This window comes from Cyprinus carpio, chromosome A8 (genome assembly GCF_018340385.1).
Source record: "Cyprinus carpio isolate SPL01 chromosome A8, ASM1834038v1, whole genome shotgun sequence".
Taxonomy (NCBI): Eukaryota; Metazoa; Chordata; class Actinopteri; order Cypriniformes; family Cyprinidae; genus Cyprinus; species Cyprinus carpio.
In genome coordinates, this window is record NC_056579.1 from 18,894,581 (window position 1) to 18,913,375 (window position 18,795).

The 18,795-nt window shown below is 35.0% G+C and overlaps 1 protein-coding gene across 5 annotated transcripts in view; it reads left to right on the forward strand.

Moving 5' to 3' along the window:
- Window positions 1–18,795, forward strand: part of LOC109056880 (membrane-associated guanylate kinase, WW and PDZ domain-containing protein 1-like) — a 56,707-nt gene that overhangs the window by 973 nt on the left and 36,939 nt on the right. For all 5 annotated transcript variants that reach the window (XM_042762631.1, XM_042762628.1, XM_042762629.1 and 2 more), the window contains exon 2: window positions 17,517–17,806. In XM_042762631.1, the coding sequence (XP_042618565.1) occupies window positions 17,517–17,806 (290 nt within the window). The remainder of the gene's footprint in view (window positions 1–17,516; window positions 17,807–18,795) is intronic.

Consider the following 18,795-nt stretch of genomic DNA (forward strand, 5'->3'; position numbering starts at 1 on the left):
TTCACAGTGCATTAACTAATGTTAAAAAGCACAACTTTTGATTTTTAATAAATTTTTAATGCTGTAGAAGTATTGTTCATTCTTAGTTCGTTAACTAAAGTAGTTAACTAATAAAATTAACCTTATTGTAAAGTGTTACCAGATAAACTAATTGTATACTTAAAAAATAATTATATATTAATATTGCTATATATTTTATTTGTTTTTCTGTATTAATTATATATATATATATATATATAATTTATTTGTTTGTATACTAATTATTTACCTTCAGACCTGCACAATCCCCAATTTCTTTAGTTTGTTTGTTTCTCGAAGAATGTATTGATGCTGTAAATTGGTTACTTTGTGGATTTAATGCACACCATCTTTCATGTGATCAGCTTTCGTGTGTTTGCATTTAATCAGGTTTAAAATGAAAAGCATGTAATAAATATGTTTCTATAACTTTGAATCACAGTCATTTATATGTGACTGCTGTACATGTCAAAGAAACAGGCAGCGAGATGCTGAGTTGTGTGTGTGTTTGGGTGTGTTTGTCGTGATGTGCTACTGAAATAATGGATGTTGTGACCCAGACTTCACAACAGTGCATTGCTGAAGGCTCAGGTAATAGTCAAGGTTATCCTACAGTTATGAATCATTCATTAATATGAGAAAGAGAGAGTGAGGAAGAGACAGAAGTCTGAAGAAAGCAACAATTGCAATATTCCCCATCCCGAACTCTTGAGAAACACTCACTTCACACTACAGGCTGTGTGTATGTGCATGAACATATGAAAGTGTGTGTACTAATGCTAGCCTCTCCTCACCTTCTCAATTTCAGCTAAATTATCTATCCAATTTCTGGCCAGTTACTTATAATTGTCTTATTGAAGCTGTCTGAATGTTGCTTCATCTGATAGCTGAGCGTCTGCTAATAAGATGATTCTGATCCTCTGTGCAAAACATGTATTGTGCGCGGTTGTTAATTGTGTGATTATATGCACAGTCCACATCTCACTTCATGCATATTCAAGGTGATTTGTAGAAGGTGTGGTTGAAGGAGAGAGAGATTTGAGGATGCTGCAGTTTACCCTTGCTGTGTAGGACAGCACTGCAAGACAATTCTGCTTCTTTGAGCTCACTGTTTGCATTACAAGACCATCACAATCTGTTTATCTGTTTCAATTTATTCAGTCTCAGATGTGTAATGGAATTGACATCAGTCATATTGTGTGAGAAATTGTGAAGGTCGTTTGGAAAGGAAGTGATGTCACACTACACTGCAAAAAATGATTTTTCAAAGTTGTAAATAAAACTAAACTACTCGCCATTTATTTGAAATTAATTGTGAAATTTACTTGCAATTTCTTAGTAAAAAAGTTAGTTCATCCAAAAATGAAAGTTCTGTCATTGTGTTCTAACCCTTATGACTTACTTTTTTCCATGAAACATAAATGGAGATACTTTGAAGAGTGTTTATCTTGCTCTTTTCCATACAACTAAAACATGTATTAATCAGAGGCTGTTTAGTCTCAGACTCCTTACGCCCATGGACTGTTGGCTGAACGTCTGATGCATATTGCACACAAAATTAGACACTTGAAACACTTTGAAACACTTCGGTCAGCAAGTCTCTTATATAATTTATCCTTTTTATGACAAGGCGGGATTAGTGAAATGTCATGTGATGCGCCTCTACAAAAACTAAAAATAAATTATGAAATTATTTAATTTTTTAAATAATAATTAAAGAAATTTTAAGTTTATATGTAGAAATATGTAAAAACAAATAGTAGAATTAATAATAACTAAGATGTGTACACTGACATGTATTCAAGGTGTAAAGAATGTATGTTATTATTTTTTATTTGGTTTTTCACACCGCATGACATTTTTAGAGTTATTAAATGAAATCCTTTCTTGAAAGTGGTTTAAAAGTTTTTCAAAACCATATGAAAGAGTACATTAACAGGGACTTTATTTTAAACACATTTTAAAAATAATTTTAAAAGGTTTTCCTTTCCTTTGTCATGGACTCTCTTATTTATTGACCCAAGTACTGTTGGTACATAATGCCTTAAATTTCCTTTTGTATTGAAAAATATGGCTTGGGTTGACACGAGGGAGTCGATGGTATGAAATGTTCATTTTTGGTGCACTGTCCCTTTAAGCATATAGTAATGGTACAACACAACATCCCCTTACCGCCAATGGCAAAAAAAGTATAGTAAAACTATCAAAACACACCAATCAATGAACCAAACTGTTTGAACACCTACATCTTACCTTGGGTTAGTGAAGTGTGGCGCAATTGAGATTGTACTGTTCTTTATCTTCCCACTATTCAACCTAAGAGTCAATACCTGGACCATAGTACCTCTCGCTTCATTATCCAGACCAAATGGACCTTGACATATCTGTTGCTTCGAACAACACATATAAATCTGAACAGTGATGGATCAGTCCCCGTTATATGGATATTGATAGCAGGTAGGACATAAGCGTTACAAGAGAACCGTACACAGCCTTGAGCTGTAGGCTGCACTGAGGAGGCTAGAGGGAGCTGCTGGGATCAATATCAGTGAGCAGGAGACGAGCGAGGGAGGGAGAAACAGAGGAGTAAGGGACTGAAGAAAGGATGAGGAGGCGGAGTGAAAGGAGAGAAAAGGAGGCTGGTGAGGAGAGAGATCTCAGAAGGGAGGATGGAGGGTCACCTTCAGCGATGGCATCTGATTCAGCACAATCTTTCCCGCTCGGGTTACTGCACTGTGACCTAGCCGAGTATGCTGGGACACTCTGAGGCCAAGTCTCTCTTCCTGTTTCATTTCCCTTTTCTTTCTGTCCTTCTGTCTGCTTCTCCTTTGACCTTTCGTCTATACAAACTCAGTCTCCTCTTAGTTTTGCCCTTCTATATCTACACACAACTCAGGATTCATGATTTGTGATGGTTTTACTTTCTCCAATATCATGTCATTGTCATTGTCAAGCTTTAGAGTCTTTAGTCATGTCACAATATACCAAGACATTTTTTTTGGTGCTTGGGTCATTTTTCATCTGCTTTATGTTATGTCAACATCTTGGTCTTTCTCTCGCTCTTTATCTCTATAGACAATCACCACTCCCACACAAGCGTTTTGCTCCGTCATACTTTTGTTTTGGGTCTGTGTACATCATGCAGAGACAATTATGTTTTATCTCTGACAATAAAAGCCTTTCAACAAAGAAAAAAAAGCTTAAAAATTTAAAGCTTTCATGCATGTCATTTTGCACTGTCACTTTTGATCTATGACTGAATCTCTGAAATACTTTGGTGTGTTTTTCTATCCATTTTTGGGATGGATCATTGTTTGCAAATAAACGTCAGATCATTGTGTTTTTACACAAACACTGAATTTTGGCAATGTAAGCTATCATTCTAAATGTGTTTTTAATATTTACATTTTTTAATTTAAAATAATGAAAACTTTTATAGAGCAAGGATGCAGTAAATTGATCAAAAGTGAGAGTAAAAGACATTTTTAGTGTTACAAAAGATTTCTAATTCGAATAAATGCTGTTCTTTTGAACTTTCTTTCATCAGAAGAACCCTGTTTTTTTTTTTTTTTTTACTTTTTCAACATTAAGTTGAAATGTTTCTTGAGCAGCAAATCAGCTTATACGAATGATTTCTGAAGGATCACATGACACTGAAGCCTGGAGGAATGATGCTCAAAATTCAGCTTTGCTGGAATACATTTTAAAATATATTAAAATAGAAAACAGTTATTTTAAATTGTAATAATACGTCACAAAATTACTGTTTTTAATGTATTTTTTATTGACGAGCATAAGAGACTTTTTTCAAAAAAACATTCAAAAATCTTACCAATGACAAAATGTTTAACAATAGTGTACAAATTAAATTTATAGTAGCACTTTTATTTCCTACCCTGACTGCAATCAGCTTCATGGGTATTAAGTCTAATGTGGGTGTGTGTTGTGTTGTGTTTGGGAATGTTTGGTGTGTTTTTTTCAGCCCACTCACATTTAATCTTTTGTTTTTAAATCTGTCACGGCTGTCCGTGTGTCTGCTACAATAGTGGCCCAGATTTGGGCAGGACTGAGCATCACAGAGTTTAATGCAGCCCGTGTCCGAGGGTGCGGGAGCGCCATTAGATGTGAGATGTGTTACTATCCAGACATTCTACCATTTTACATTTCCCTGAGGCTGACACATGTTAGTTAAAGTTTCTTGTACTAAAAAGTAATGGAATAAAATATTGTGAAAAACTTTTACTGACAATTTGCCTGTAAATGTGCTGTTTTTGCTGTTGTAGCTTTAAGGCTCTTTGCAAAATCTGAATTACATTGTAAAAGCTTCTCAAAACAATATGTGCTGAAATGTGGCACACAATTAGTTAAAGAGAGTATACTGTTCATCATGCAGCTCAGCACTCGATGACCTGCTCTGTTACTTTTCATGGTCTGACTAATTGAAAGGAGGAATCCTAACCTTATAGGTAGCATGTATAGCAATATAACTTTTGATATTGTGCAATATATGTGATATATTACTCTTCTGTATGGGTTAGCAGACTGCTGTATATGTTTAACGGGGCATAAGAGGCTCAATGTTTACACTTTGTGGGGAAATAAACCCATAAATCTTTTTATTTCAATAATAAGTACTCTTTTTAAAAGTATGCTACAGTGTATTTCTTTACACGTGGGTGGGCATAATTGATGTGAAAATTTGGGCGGTCGTGTATCAAAATTTCTGATGTTCAAATATAAAATTTATATTTTGGGACCCTTGTAATATAAGATATCAAATCCGCACAGACTTTATAAAGGAGAAAACCTGCAAGGTGAAATGCTCAGCTATAATTTAAAGATTTGTTTCCTTTGTTTTCCTCACTTTTGACCCAAGCCTGCATACAGTAACAATCAGTCCACCCAAACACAGATGTGTATTTCACACTGAGTGATATTCCTATTAGAGCCAGGTGTTTCTCATACCAGTGAGGTGCTTCTCCAGCTTTGACTGGAATAAATGTTCTAGATTGTTGAGCAGAAGCTGTCACTGCATGTTTATAAGATTAATCAGATCTTCACCTTACAGCTCTTGTTCATTTCTGTTAAGATAGATGTCATATGGCAGATAACTTACTGTTTTACCTTCTGTCGTTTGTTGCTGACACAGAGATGTGTTATTGTCTTCTGCCTTGGTGGACAGTTTTATTGCTATTATGCACATTATATCGTTATGAAATTCTTTTTTGATAAACAACATTTATGTTAGAATTTAATCCTTTTGTGGATTAATGTAATACATCTTCATTCTGTTTGTCTCTCATTTTCAAATGTTCTTTGTCCTCTTTTGATTGATTGACTGTGGAATTCAGTTAGACACTCTTGTAATTGAGTCATTTTGTTTACACACTTCTCTTTACTTTCATAATTTGGGCAGTTTATTGTAGACGGGGGCTCTAAGATTTGCAGAACAGCATTGACCTTTTTGTTAACTTAAAATATGGTTTATACCAAAATATAGTATATTATATATTATAATATATAATAATGCAGGTGGTAAATAGAAGGTCAGAGGATGACTTTATGTTTATCATTAAAGGCTGATAAACATGTTTAGTTATGTTTATCATTAAAGGATGCTAATAGAAAACACCAAACTCCAACTTGTGACACTAAAATAATACTGTAAACATTAACTATACAACATAAAATGTAATGTATATAAGCATAAATATACATCTAAAATATGATTCATACATTTTGCTCACAAAAATATTTTGAAGAATATTTTACTGTTAAGGTACACAAATTGTCTTGTTAAATATAAAAAATATTTTTTTCCATAATTGAGGTAAATGTATATTACACACCTAGCAAATCTAATTTAATTTTTCACTGTATATAGTAATTATGTGTAATTTTCTTACAGTTAACCAATTAACTTAAGCATGTGTATGTTTTTTTTTTATATATATATATTACCAAGTTTGTTAGTGAATTCTTTTTGCTTTGCATCACCCTGAATGATTTTGAATGATCTTAACAGTAGATTGTAAGGACACTGTTATGACTATAATCTGTCATGTAATTCATGTCCATCAATAATCTCCATTTTTGACAGCTTTCAGTGCAGGTTCATTGCAGTGTTCCTCTGAATGATTTTGTTATCCTCTAGTTTTATGTTTTCTTTTTAATTTATTGTTATGTGTTTTTGATATTTTATATTTTATCTTTTTTTTTTTGTGTGGCGTCTGAACTGATAAATCTCTTTATTGCTTTAGTCACCTTCTAATTAGTGTCACAAGCCTGGAGCCCCTGTTTATCTTTACTGGAAGTTACTCATCTTTATTTTATTATCTCCCTCTGTCCTTTGGGTGTTCATAATAATGAAAGTGCCATGAATTGGCTTGCTGTTTCCATTTAACCCAGACTTACCTTCTACAGTTTTAAAAGTTTGAAGGAATAGTTCACATAACGGAAATTTGCTCAAAATGCACTCACCCTCAGGCCGTCCAAGATCTAGATGAGTTTGGTTCTTCATTAGAACAGATTTGGAGAAATGAAGCATTACATCACTTGCTCACCAATGTATCCTCTGCAGTGAATGGGTGCTGTCAGAATGAGAGTCCAAACAGCTGATAAAAACATCACAATAATCCACAACATGACTCAAGCTCATCAGTTATTGTTTTGTGAAGTGAAAAGCTACATTTGTAAGAAACAAATCCATCAGGGTGTTCTAACTGTAAACCATCACTTCTGGCCAAATTAGATCCAGCTAATCCAGTTTAGAACTATTTTGAACTGTTTTCCCTTGTAAATGGTGCTTTATGAACTGTGCATATTTCTCTCTTAATTCAGTCAACTTTTCACTGGAGAAAGCAATATTACAGGACTCATAATTTTAGAGGTAGAAAGTAACGAATTACATTTACTCGCGTTACTGTAATTGAGTAGCTTTTTTGTGTACTTCTACTTTTTTAAGTAATTTTTTAAATCTGTAATTTTACTTTTACTATTTTGTTAGAAGTATTGTACTTCGCTACATTTTAAAACACATTAATTACTGAGTAAAAAAAAAAAAAAATCGCTCCCTGGAAACTCCTGCAGTAAATAATGGGCAGGAGGGCAAACTGGCGCTAAATTCACAAGAAAGATGCAGACACGGGACAAAACAGGCGTTAGTGGTGCAGACACCGCTGAAAACGAAAACCCCGTCATATTCTGAAGTTGAACTTGAAGGAAATGAAGTGAACCACTGGCCATATTTATGCTTTATTATGCAGTGTAAGCTGTGCTTGCCTAGAGAGACCAAACTAGCAACTTATAAAATGTCGACATCAACCCTTCGCAAGCGTGTAGAGGTAAGCTAAATAACTACATCGTTGCACTGGTTCTTAAAATGAAGCTTTGACATTTTAGCAAGAGGTTTTGCACAAATTGGCCAAAAAGTCTGGTGCGGAGTGTGCGATAAATATCGTCTGCAATAATATCATAATTATTGTTTTAATGATGTGCGCGCGCATTTAGAGTGTTCTTTAACTGTGTGATTCAGTCTGTTGAAATGCATTTAGAATGATCACAAAATTGAAGATATAGGAGCAGAAAATTTACATATTTCATATAGCCTAGTAAATCAAAATCACACAAAGAATGCCGTCTTTTCCTCTAAAAATCATCATGATTACACTCACACACACACACACATATATATATATTAGGGCTGTAACGATACACCAAACCCACGATTCGGTTTCGTATCACGATTTTTGACCCACGGTACGATACAAACCTTGATATGGGGGGGGGGGGGGGGCTTTGACAAAACAGTTCAAAAGATATTTTTGAGGAAAAAAAAATATTTTTTATTAAATAACATTTGAAAAAACCTGTATAAACTGAACACCAAATAACAATATTAACTATGCAAATTATTAACAATAAACCTAAGTAAATTAAACTATATAGCCAAAGCTATAACACTTCTGTTTTCTTTGTAATAAAATACTTTTGAAAAACAAACAGAACTAAAGTCCATAGTGGAGATGATTCGAGCATTTTGAAAATTGGAGGACGCTTACAGATAAAATTAAAGAATTTATCCTCAACTAGTTTTGTGGTGTAGGTCTACGTATTTTATAATGTTAACTTCAAATAATACTTATAGTAATTTAAAAATGTGGTAGCATTGGATCTGGACAGGAAGGATAACTCTGGGAGTTGGAAGGGGTGTGTCGCGATTCTGCCTTCTCACATCGCGATACAGGTTCGTGGACCTGCGTATCGCGATTTCGATTCCATATCGCATATCGCATATCATTACAGCCCTAATATATATATATATATATATATATATATATATATATATATATATATATATGCTCATATATATATATATTTTTTTTTTTTTTACAACAGGACAGTAAACTAAGAGACTTGCGTTTTAGACACCATATTGCCTGTTTTTGCTCTATTTCTACAACAAAAAATATTTCCAAACTCAGCCACCAAAGCACAGTTTTGTGTCTCTGAGCAACATGACAGTGTTTCGTTCCTGAATGAATGAACCGTTTAAACGATTCGGTTCAATTGCAATGACTCACTTATTAACAGTGACTTGCTGACACATACTGGCCATTTTAATTTCACATTTAAAGTATCTTTTGATTTTTTTTAAATAATTAATTTCTTATAATTTCAAATGAGTATTCAACATTTTATGTCTCGTATATCAAAACATTATTCATGCATTTGTAACTGCAGGTTAAATACATTCTTGTCCTGCACTAAACAGTGAGTAAATACATCTAAATGGCACTTCCGATGAAGCTTCTGCGTTTCCTCTGCATTGAAAAGATGAGTTTGTTGATACTGATTTGCCTGGTAAGAGCCCAAATGTCTTATTATGCTAAATAACTGATACCTTTAATTAAAAACTACTAGTTTGAGATTAATAGGCCTATCCCAGGGGTGTCAAACTCAATTTCCTGGAGGGCCGTAGCCCTGCAGAGTTTAGTTGTAACCCTGCTCCAGCACACATATCATGTAGTTTTCAAATAAGCCTAAATGATTAGATTAGCAGGATCAGGTGTGTTTAATTAAGGTTATATCTAAACTGTGCAGGGCTGTGGCCCTCCAGGAACTGAGTTTGACCCCCTTGGCCTGTCCCATTTTTGCCTCCCTCCCACTGTTAAAATGTAACTAAGTAATTTTTACTCTGAGTACATTTTAAATTAGCTACTTTTTACTTTTGCTAGAGTAGATTTTTAGAATGGTACTTTTACTTTTACTTAAGTAAAATTTCATTAATTTAATGGTACTTTTACTTGAGTAGAATAGTTTTGTACTCTTTCCACCTCTGAGTCAACTTTTCACTGGAGAAAGCAATATTACAGGACTATTTTAATGATGGATTTGTTTCTTACAAAGACACATCTTAGAGTTAGTGGGAATTACTTGTGGATTATTCTGATGTTTTTATCAGCTGTTGGGACTCTCATTCTAATGGCACCCATTCACTGCAGAGGATCTATTGGTGATCCATTCGTGAAGTAATGCAAAATTTCTCCAAATCTGTTCTGATGAAGAAACAAGCTCATACATCCTGGATGGCCAGAGGGTGAGAAAATTTTAAGCAAATTTCCATAATTGGGTGAATTATTTATTTAATGCTTACCTTCCAGAAAAGTCTGCATTACAAGGATGATTTTCTTTGAACACCTACAGTGTGAGACTTAAACACTTGTGATAATGAATTCAGCAGTTTCTAAAAAGTCAGTGGCCCAGGGTAACTGTGATAATGATTACAGAGATGAACATTCTTTGTTCCACATTCTGACCACGAGCAGACACACAGCGCCCGATCACATGACTCTATACTAGGCACACACAAGCATTAGTTATTCATGTTTTCATGAATGAGATGCCATTGGTGTTCCTGGAATAATGATTGATTCAAAAATAGGTCTTATGAGAAAACAGGTTTATTTTGCTCCAGGACTGTATGGAATTTCACTGGTGAGCCATCCTAGCAGAACAGAGGGCTGGATGCCAAAACGGATATGGGGTGGTCAGCTCTTTCCTGACCTTAAGGGTCAGCATTTTCAACACTACATGTAAAATATGCAGCATCTTCATAGAGCCACCAGCATTTCTAGTTCAGGCGGTTGAAATTGATATAACAAAACAGCTTTTCTAAAGCAGAATATCTGCTATATGGAAGGTATAGAACATCTAAGCTAATATTCTAATCAAGTTGTTTGTAAATGAAAGATTAGGTGACACAAGTAAATTTGCCAGTATCAGTAATGACAAATAATCAGAACTGAATGAAAATAAATGAACACATATATGCCCACTAAAGAAAGATCAAAATGCTCTTTATATTTGTAGCAATGACACTGAGGCTTTTCATCTCCAGAGACACAGAGTTTCAACCTTTGAATATGCAAATAATGTCGCTGAGCAAGGTTGACAGTCTAGAATGAAGATATGTAGCTGTATACCCTCCGCTCTGTGTGTGTGTGTGTGTGTGTGTGTGTGTGTGTGTGTGTGTGTGTGTGTGTGTGTGTGTGTGTGTGTGTCTGACAGTACGAGACGTCTTAAAACAACCAGACTTGACAGTTTGTCTCACACAGGGACACCTCTAGACATATGAATGTGTAACTAGGAATATATTTGCTTAATCTTGCCACATATACAACACAGATGGACAGCATCAGACTGGCTCTATCTATCTATCTATCTATCTATCTATCTATCTATCTATCTATCTATCTATCTATCTATCTATCTATCTATCTATCTGTCTGTCTGTCTGTCTGTCCTTGTGAAAACTAAATGTACTGAATGTGCACATGCACTGAAAACTAAAAATCTGTATTTTTAGATCTGCATTTCAAAACATTGTACTCGCAGATAATATATTACTAAAATGAAAAGCCATTTAAGTGCACTTAAAGAGAGAAACTTTCTTGACTGTTTCTTAACATACTTACGTACACTTTTAAAAAGAATACTGTGTAATAGTGTCATTTTAAAAGTTTATCATTAAAGTATACATCGTATATTATAGTATTAATGATGTTTTTTTATTTTTTATTTTATTTCATTTTTTAATGTTGACATCAATATAGTATGCTTTAATAATTTCAGAGACAATAGCATTATGAAATTACATATGTGACCCTGGACCACAAAACCAGTCTTAAGTCACTGGGGTATATTTTCAGCAATAGGCAAAAAAATAAAAAAATAAAATAAAAATAAAAACCTTGTATGGGTCAAAATTATCGATTTTTCTTTTTTGCCAAAAAATCATTAGGATATTACAGTTTTTCTCAGTCGCTTTGGTACATTTCTTGAATCATCTTTGACATTTGCAAAACAGTAGGTGCATTTCCCAAAACAACTCGTACAAATAGCAAAACACCATGGATTACCTGCAAAAGTCAGTCTCTTGCTCAAAATCCTTAGTTCATCTCTCAAAAATAAATATCTGTGTCAATGAACATGTCAGTGCCATCAGAATGACAAGTCCTTGTGTCATTGTGTACGGATAAGACAGTCAAATTGCTTAGTCATGTTGTCAATATAACAGTGTACTCTGGAGGGATGTTCTGATGTAAACTATGGCAACATTTTGGATGACAGTTACTGTATTGAACAGTATGCCATATGCTTATGTATGCCATATATCCATTTCAACATTTTCTTATTTTTTAATTTTCTTAATTTTCTTTTTTTTTAATAAAGTAGAACTGCATGCATCCCTGTTTCATGTGTAAAAACCATGCGCAGTTACTGTCCCAATAGAAGGTCACACAGCTGGACAGAGAAAGAACAGAAAAGGGGAAATGGGTTACAGTGTGTGCGTGAGCATCTATATATATGCATTACATTGCCACATATACGCCTTTTAGCTGATGTAACAAATCACTCAACCCTACTCATAGACCTTAGTCAATGTAGACGCTATATTTAACTCTACATTCACTTCTCCACATGAAAATGAGGCTGTGAGGGACTGGATTACAGTCTGTTTAATAGGTTGTACTGGCTAAATTCCATTTATCACTTCTAATTTTCACAACATGTTTTATAAAGTTATTTATCCATTGAAGAGTGTGTATTTTTGTATATGTGTATACTTGGTGTATGTGTTTTCCCGCCCCTCTATCCACGGACACATGAGCTCTCCTGCTCCAAGGTCATATCCATGACTCTTCTTCCTGTGCCAATGGCAGCCTGCGTGGAGCCTGGCTCAGTTTATCTCTGTCTCCGTAGCTGTTAAAAAAAAAGACTCCTCCTATCAGCTGCCGGATCTCCGGGGGGTGGGGCTGGATAAATGTCCGATCGGCCAATCGCTCAACTGGAAACAATTAGTCATGTCTCCTCAGATGCTCCTCATGCTGTTTAATTATCCTCATTAAGCCTGGTGGGCAGGACAGCCTGAGTGGACGTGTGGATACTGTAACTGTGGGCACAACTGTGCCGCAGTCAGGTTGACAGCTCCTTCGTCTGACCCCTGGTTAGGAATGTATCGATCACCAATTAGGGTATATTGATCTTTCTCAGACCCCCCGGTGCACATGAGAGACAATTAAGAGAAAAGTGTAAGATGGTGCTGGAAGCTAACTTATGTGCTGCTTTACTATTAAATCATGTTTTTTGGTTGTAAAAACAGACCAAAGATGGTCTTTTTATCCACAGGGCGCTTTTTAGCATTTTATATTTATGAACCTGTTTAATCTTAAAAGACACCGGGGGAAAAAAAGCACCCAAATAAAATAAATAAATAAAAAATTGTTTCCCAGCGTGGTCAGATTGGTCCCTTGGCTGGTTTAACAGCAGTGCTATTATTTATATACTGTTATAGTATTTATTAATATTTTGAATTAGCTTTTTTTTTATATTTTCAGTTTACATTTTAATTTTAGTTTGAGTAATTTTGTTAGGTGTGTTTGTCATTTAATTTGTTTTTTTTTTTATGATTTTTTATTAATTTATTTCAGTTAATTGCCAAGGCAACGTTTCAAATTTTAAAGGGGTCATATGATGTTCCTAAAAAGAACATTATTTTGTGTATTTGGTGTAATGAAATGTGTTTATGCGGTTTAAGGTAAAAAAAAACAAACTTTTTTTACAAAGCTCATCGGTCTGAAAAGTAAGGGTGTGCTCTGATTGGCCAGCTATACAGTGCTTTGTGATTAGCTGAATTCCTAAAGCTTGTGTCATAAATGTTACATCCCTTGCCATACTGTGTCCCAGTCAGAACACCGGCACGACTAGAAAAAAACAATAAACCCCATTACAAACAAGCAATTTGTTGCATCCAGTGGGGACATAATTGTTGATTATAATGACTTATACTGTGTTTTTACGCGTTGCCTTGCATCGCGCTGCGTAAACATAAAACCATGTTTGCATTTGTGATCGGAGAAACAACAAACAACAAGCGCCAGCGGTTCTCAATTCCAGTCCTTGTGCCCCCCAGCTCTGAATATTTTGCACGTCTCTCTTTGTTAACACACCTGATTCAGATAATCAGCTCGTTAGAAGTGAGCTCCGTGCATGACCTGTGTTCCCATTGACATGGTCCCTACACAGTGTTCATTGCTCCCTACTCCTTGAGCAGGGGAAATCTGTTGAAGTTTACCTCAGTTTGGAACATTTATTCAGGGATTTGTGCTGCACAACGTCTTCACACACGGACAAATATGACATCATATACATCTGTAAATAAATACAATTTAAATTCACGTCTCGCACACTTTAATGCACTTTGATTGAAACATATACCTTTGCTTCGAACTGGAATCATGGCAGAATATCCTGTGATGTCCACTTCGCAGGGCACTTACGTTCGAATAGAACAAATGTCTGAAGCCATAAGAGAAACATACAAAATGTGCAGAGCAGGGGCGCGCGAGGACTGGAATTGAGAACTACTCCTCTACACAGCTCAAAACTCGTGTTTGAATCATCAGTGGCAAATCCTTTACATATGTAAACATACTTACAGACTGTGAGTCAGAAGCGCCAGCATTGTAGTCTTCTTTCCCAGGATCAGGTCCTCCATAAAATGTGCTGCATACATCTGACTATTTGGGTTGAACTGTTCTGGAACAGTCTTGTAAATACAACTTAATCACTGATTTCTAGTTGTGTCCTCTTTTGCAAGGCCAAACAAAGTATTTTCGCTTTCACAACAAAACATAGCATCTCCACAACATGGCGCTGGCAGCAATAGCGAGAATGAAAGGTTATGCCTTCTTTCTTTGCGTGAACATTTGGGCGGCATTATGCAAATCTTTCCACATAGTGACGTAGAGATGTGGGGGCGTGTTTAAACAAGGCGTTTTAGGAGGTCGTGGCCGAGTCTTAACTTTTATAAAGAATATCTCTTTGGGTTTGAGACTTTAGTCTTTGCAACTTTACAGATCTTCTTTATGCACCAAGAGCTTGTAACACTCCAAAGAGAAAGGAAAACTTGAAATCACATTATATGACCCCTTTAAGTTTTTTAAGTTTTAGTTTTTATTTTTATATTTTATTTTATTTCAGCTTTATTGCAGCTGAAAACTATTTTTAATGGTTTTAGTTTGAGTTTTAGTTAACAGTAATGTTTTAGAGGGGGTTTTGGCTCCTTTTTTTTTGTTGAGGAGACAAACTTGCTGACCAGCTAAACCAGCTGAACACCAGCTAGGCCAGGCTGTGGGAACAGTTTAAACCAGCTAAGACCCTCCTAAACAAGCAAACTAAGAGTGGTTTAAGCTTTTTTCTCTTTTCTTAAACTGGGAAAAAATATACTGCTGACATTGTTACTTCTTAAATATCATATTTTTACATGTTTTGAAGACAATGTGAGTAATGTTGGCCCATTTAAAACTTGTAGAAATGTGCTGCTTGTATAAGTGGTTGCTAGGTTGTTGCTAGAGCATTCAGAGTAGTTGCTAGATGCTTGTTGGGGCATTGGTGGTTGCTATAGGGTTTTGGGTTGTTTGAAAGATGGTTGCTTAGTCGCTAGAGCATTGCTAGGTGGTTGCTGGATGGTTGCTAGGTGGTTGCTTGGTTGCTACAGCATTACTAGGAGGTTGCTAGGGTGTTATGTGTAGTTGGTAGATGGTTTCAAGAGTGGTTAATTCATTGTTAGAGTGTTGCTAGAGTATTCTGTGTGGGTGCTTAGTTGCTTGGGCATTGCTTTATGGTTGCTAGATGGTTACTTGGTTGCTACAGCATTACTAGGTGGTTTCTAAGTTGTTATGGGTGGTTGCTAGAGGATTCTGTGTGGGTGCTTGGTTGCTAGGGTGTTATGGGTGGTTGGTAAATGGTTTCCAAGATGTTCTGTGTGGTTAATTGGTTGCTAGGGTGTTGCTAGAGTATTCTGCATGGGTGCTTGGTTACTAAGGCATTGATAGGTGGTTGCTAGATGGTTTGCTAACTATGTGTTTTTTTACATTTCTTTTCAACAATTTTATTATCCACTACGTGAAAAGCACACGTCAAATACAATATACTAATATCTCCTTCAAACAATCTATAGAAGTTAAAATGATGGTTTCCATGGCAAATATTTGAAAGGCAGTAGCCTTGCTCTTTTTTCCATATTGACTGCTTGATCTTCTTTATCCACTTTGGCTGTCACAGACATATTTCCCCCATCTTATCTAATCCTTATCCTCTCTTGTCTCCAGCTATCTCCTGCTCTGGCAGCAGTCCTCTAACTAACCTACCTCAGTGTTTTCCTCCATAACCCGCCTCCTCTTACATTTATTGGGGCATCTTAGTGGGGCATCTCTGCACGTTCAAGCTCTGAGATTTAAAAATCGTAGTCTCTTTAAATCATGGTCTGTCACCTTTACATCAGAGGATCTGTCCACTTGAATCTTACTAAAGAAATCTAAAACTGCATTGAATTTAATAAATGTTGCCATGTGAGAACGGGGGTGAAATTTTATTTTATTTGTTTCTCTGATTAATTATTTATTTTGTCCTTTGAAAACATTTAAAGTTAATCTTTTTTTGTTTATTTTTATTTATTTATTTATTTTTTATCTATAAATGGACTGTTCTCATCTGTATAATGGGAGAATTATTACACTGAAAAAAATGTTGTAGTTTTAATTTTAATTTATAATTTTATTGTAAATTTTGAGTGTTATTAATTTGAAGGAGAGTAATATTGTATTTTGGGTGAAATTTTTGTGTATTTAAAAAATTTATCTGATTTTTCATGTAAAACATACTCCAATAATTATTGTTTTTACAACTTTGACATATTTTTTCTATTATTAAAAAAAAAACATTTTTTCTTACTAAATGTGATACTGTTTTTATTTTTTTATAAGAATACTGAATATATAAATATATATTTACATGGTACCGCAAGGTGCTTCAAAGAATACCATGATATTTACCATGCTACATGTCTTTAAAAGCATTTTTTTCACTTAAGCCACACTAAAACTGTATTCATTTTACTGCATTAGATAATACAATATCATAAAGAGGCATCTGCACATAAATGCTGCTAGGACTTTTCTCAGAAGTAACATAACTTTTCCAAGCCATTTTTTCAATTACTTTTGGTCAACTGGGGTCAAGGTTATTTTAGTAAATGTGTGATGTCAGTTCTTTTGAAATTCACATGTGTTTTACCTACAGAGATCCACAAAGTGTTTAAATATTTGTTGTCTTAAATTTACATTTAAATTAATGTTTATTCATTTAACTGATGCTTTTACTGTATGAAGCGTGTTTCAGGAGATTAAAAGAAAAAAGTAACTGTAAAGGTGACTGAAAGGTCACACAATTCAGATTTTTTTTCCTCTTGCAATTCTTTTTTCTATAACACAGAATAGCAATACAAACTTGGGAGAAAAAAGCCATTTGCTAGATGTTAGCTTGCAATTGTGAGTTTGTAATTTGCAGTTGCGAGATATACAATTCTGAGAAGAAAAGTCTGAATTGTGTGGTATAAACTTGCAATTGCAAGAAAAAAGTCAAAATTGTTAGATAAAATTGTGAGATGTGACCTCGGAATTCTGAAGTGTTTAAGTGTTGAAATGCTTTTTGGGGCCAGTGTAGGTGTTTGTTGAGGGGTTGCTTCAAATCGCACTTTTGCCTTAAAGAGCTCCTCCACCTGTTTTGATGAAGCAGGTTTGTGTTTATTGTGCCTCCCACTGAGATGGCATCTGTTGATTTGTCTGGAGGCTCCTTGCGGCACACATAGAATTGAGGGCACACTCTTGTTGTTTAGGCACATATTGACCTCCTGCCCTCTCTGATCTCTCTGCTCCATCTCAGCCAGATCTAAAGAAATAGTTCATGCAAAAATGAATATTCAGTGATTATTTAGTCTTTTAAAACCCATATTCTTTCTTCCATATTTACACCATATCCAAGCACTGAACATATAACAATACACTGAATGTTTTGCATTGGATTTTCTATGTTTAGTCCCTGCTGACATGGATTTAATCTGTCTATATCCCCCTCTCTCTGTCTTTCTCTCTCAGTTCGTTGGCCATGTCTAAGGTTGCAGTAAAGAAGCTGCACTGGCAATCTAAAGTGCAGGAGACTTCTGTACCACTGGTGGACAGCTCTGGAGAGTTGGGAATTGGCATCGGAGGTGGGGCTGATTATGGAGAGTTCCCATTCATCACCGCTGCAGCAGGGGAAGGGATCACAGTTGGCGATATCATCTTAGAAATCGGGGGAACTCCTATTTTGGGTCTGACTTTAGGAGATGTGCGTGGGCTCCTAAACTCCTGCCCCCATCCAATCCGCATCAAGACAGTGTCTCCAGGTAATGATGGAACTGTACATTCTCGTGCGTGGGCTCCTAAACTCCTGCCCCCATCCAATCCGCATCAAGACAGATCATTGTTAGTGGTCCTTGATAATTATTTTGCAAGGACACATTAAATTGATCAAAAGTGACAGTAAATATTTTAACAATGTTAAAAAAGGTTAATATTTCTTACAAATGCTGTTCTTTTGAACTTTCTGTTCATTAAAGAATCCTGAATCATAATGTCCACAAAAATGTTAAGCAGAATTGTTATAATAAGAAATGTTTCTTGAGCAGCAAATCAGCATATTAGAATTATTTCTGAAGGATTATTTGACCCTTAAGACTGGAGTGATGACTTCTGAAAAATCATGCCATCATGTTTAAGATTACATTTTAAAATATACTGAAATAGAAAACATTGCTTTTAAATTGTACTAATATTTCACAATATTACTGGTTTTACTGTATTTTTAGCTATTTTATTAATTAAATAATTTAAAATACTATTTGTTAATATTTTCAACTTTTATTTTTATTTTTTTTTTTGTTTTTTTAGTTTTTGTTTTTTTTTTTGTGTGCTTTTGACATTTTTCTAAGATTTGTTTTAATATTAGCTTTAATTTTATTTTATTTCAGTTTTAGTTTTACTCATTTTTTTCATATCAACTTAAGCTTTTAATTCAGCTTCATTAATGAAAATAAAAATGTTTTCTGAAGTAGAACAAAATCCATCTTTGTCAACTGTTCATGTAGAGAGATTGGTCCCTGGTTGCAGGATGGTGGTATTGATGTCACATGGGTCTGTAGGGGGCGCTGCATTTATCACAAGGTGTCATGGCACTTTGTCATTTGCACTGATTTTTTTTTTTTTTTTTTTTTTTTTTTTTGTCAACTTTTTTTTTTTTTTTTTTTTTTTTTTCGTCCGTCCTCTATTAGATTGATGAACAGCCTGAGTCCTCTGCATCCTCTCTTCTCTCTCTCTCTCTCTCTCTCTCTCTCTC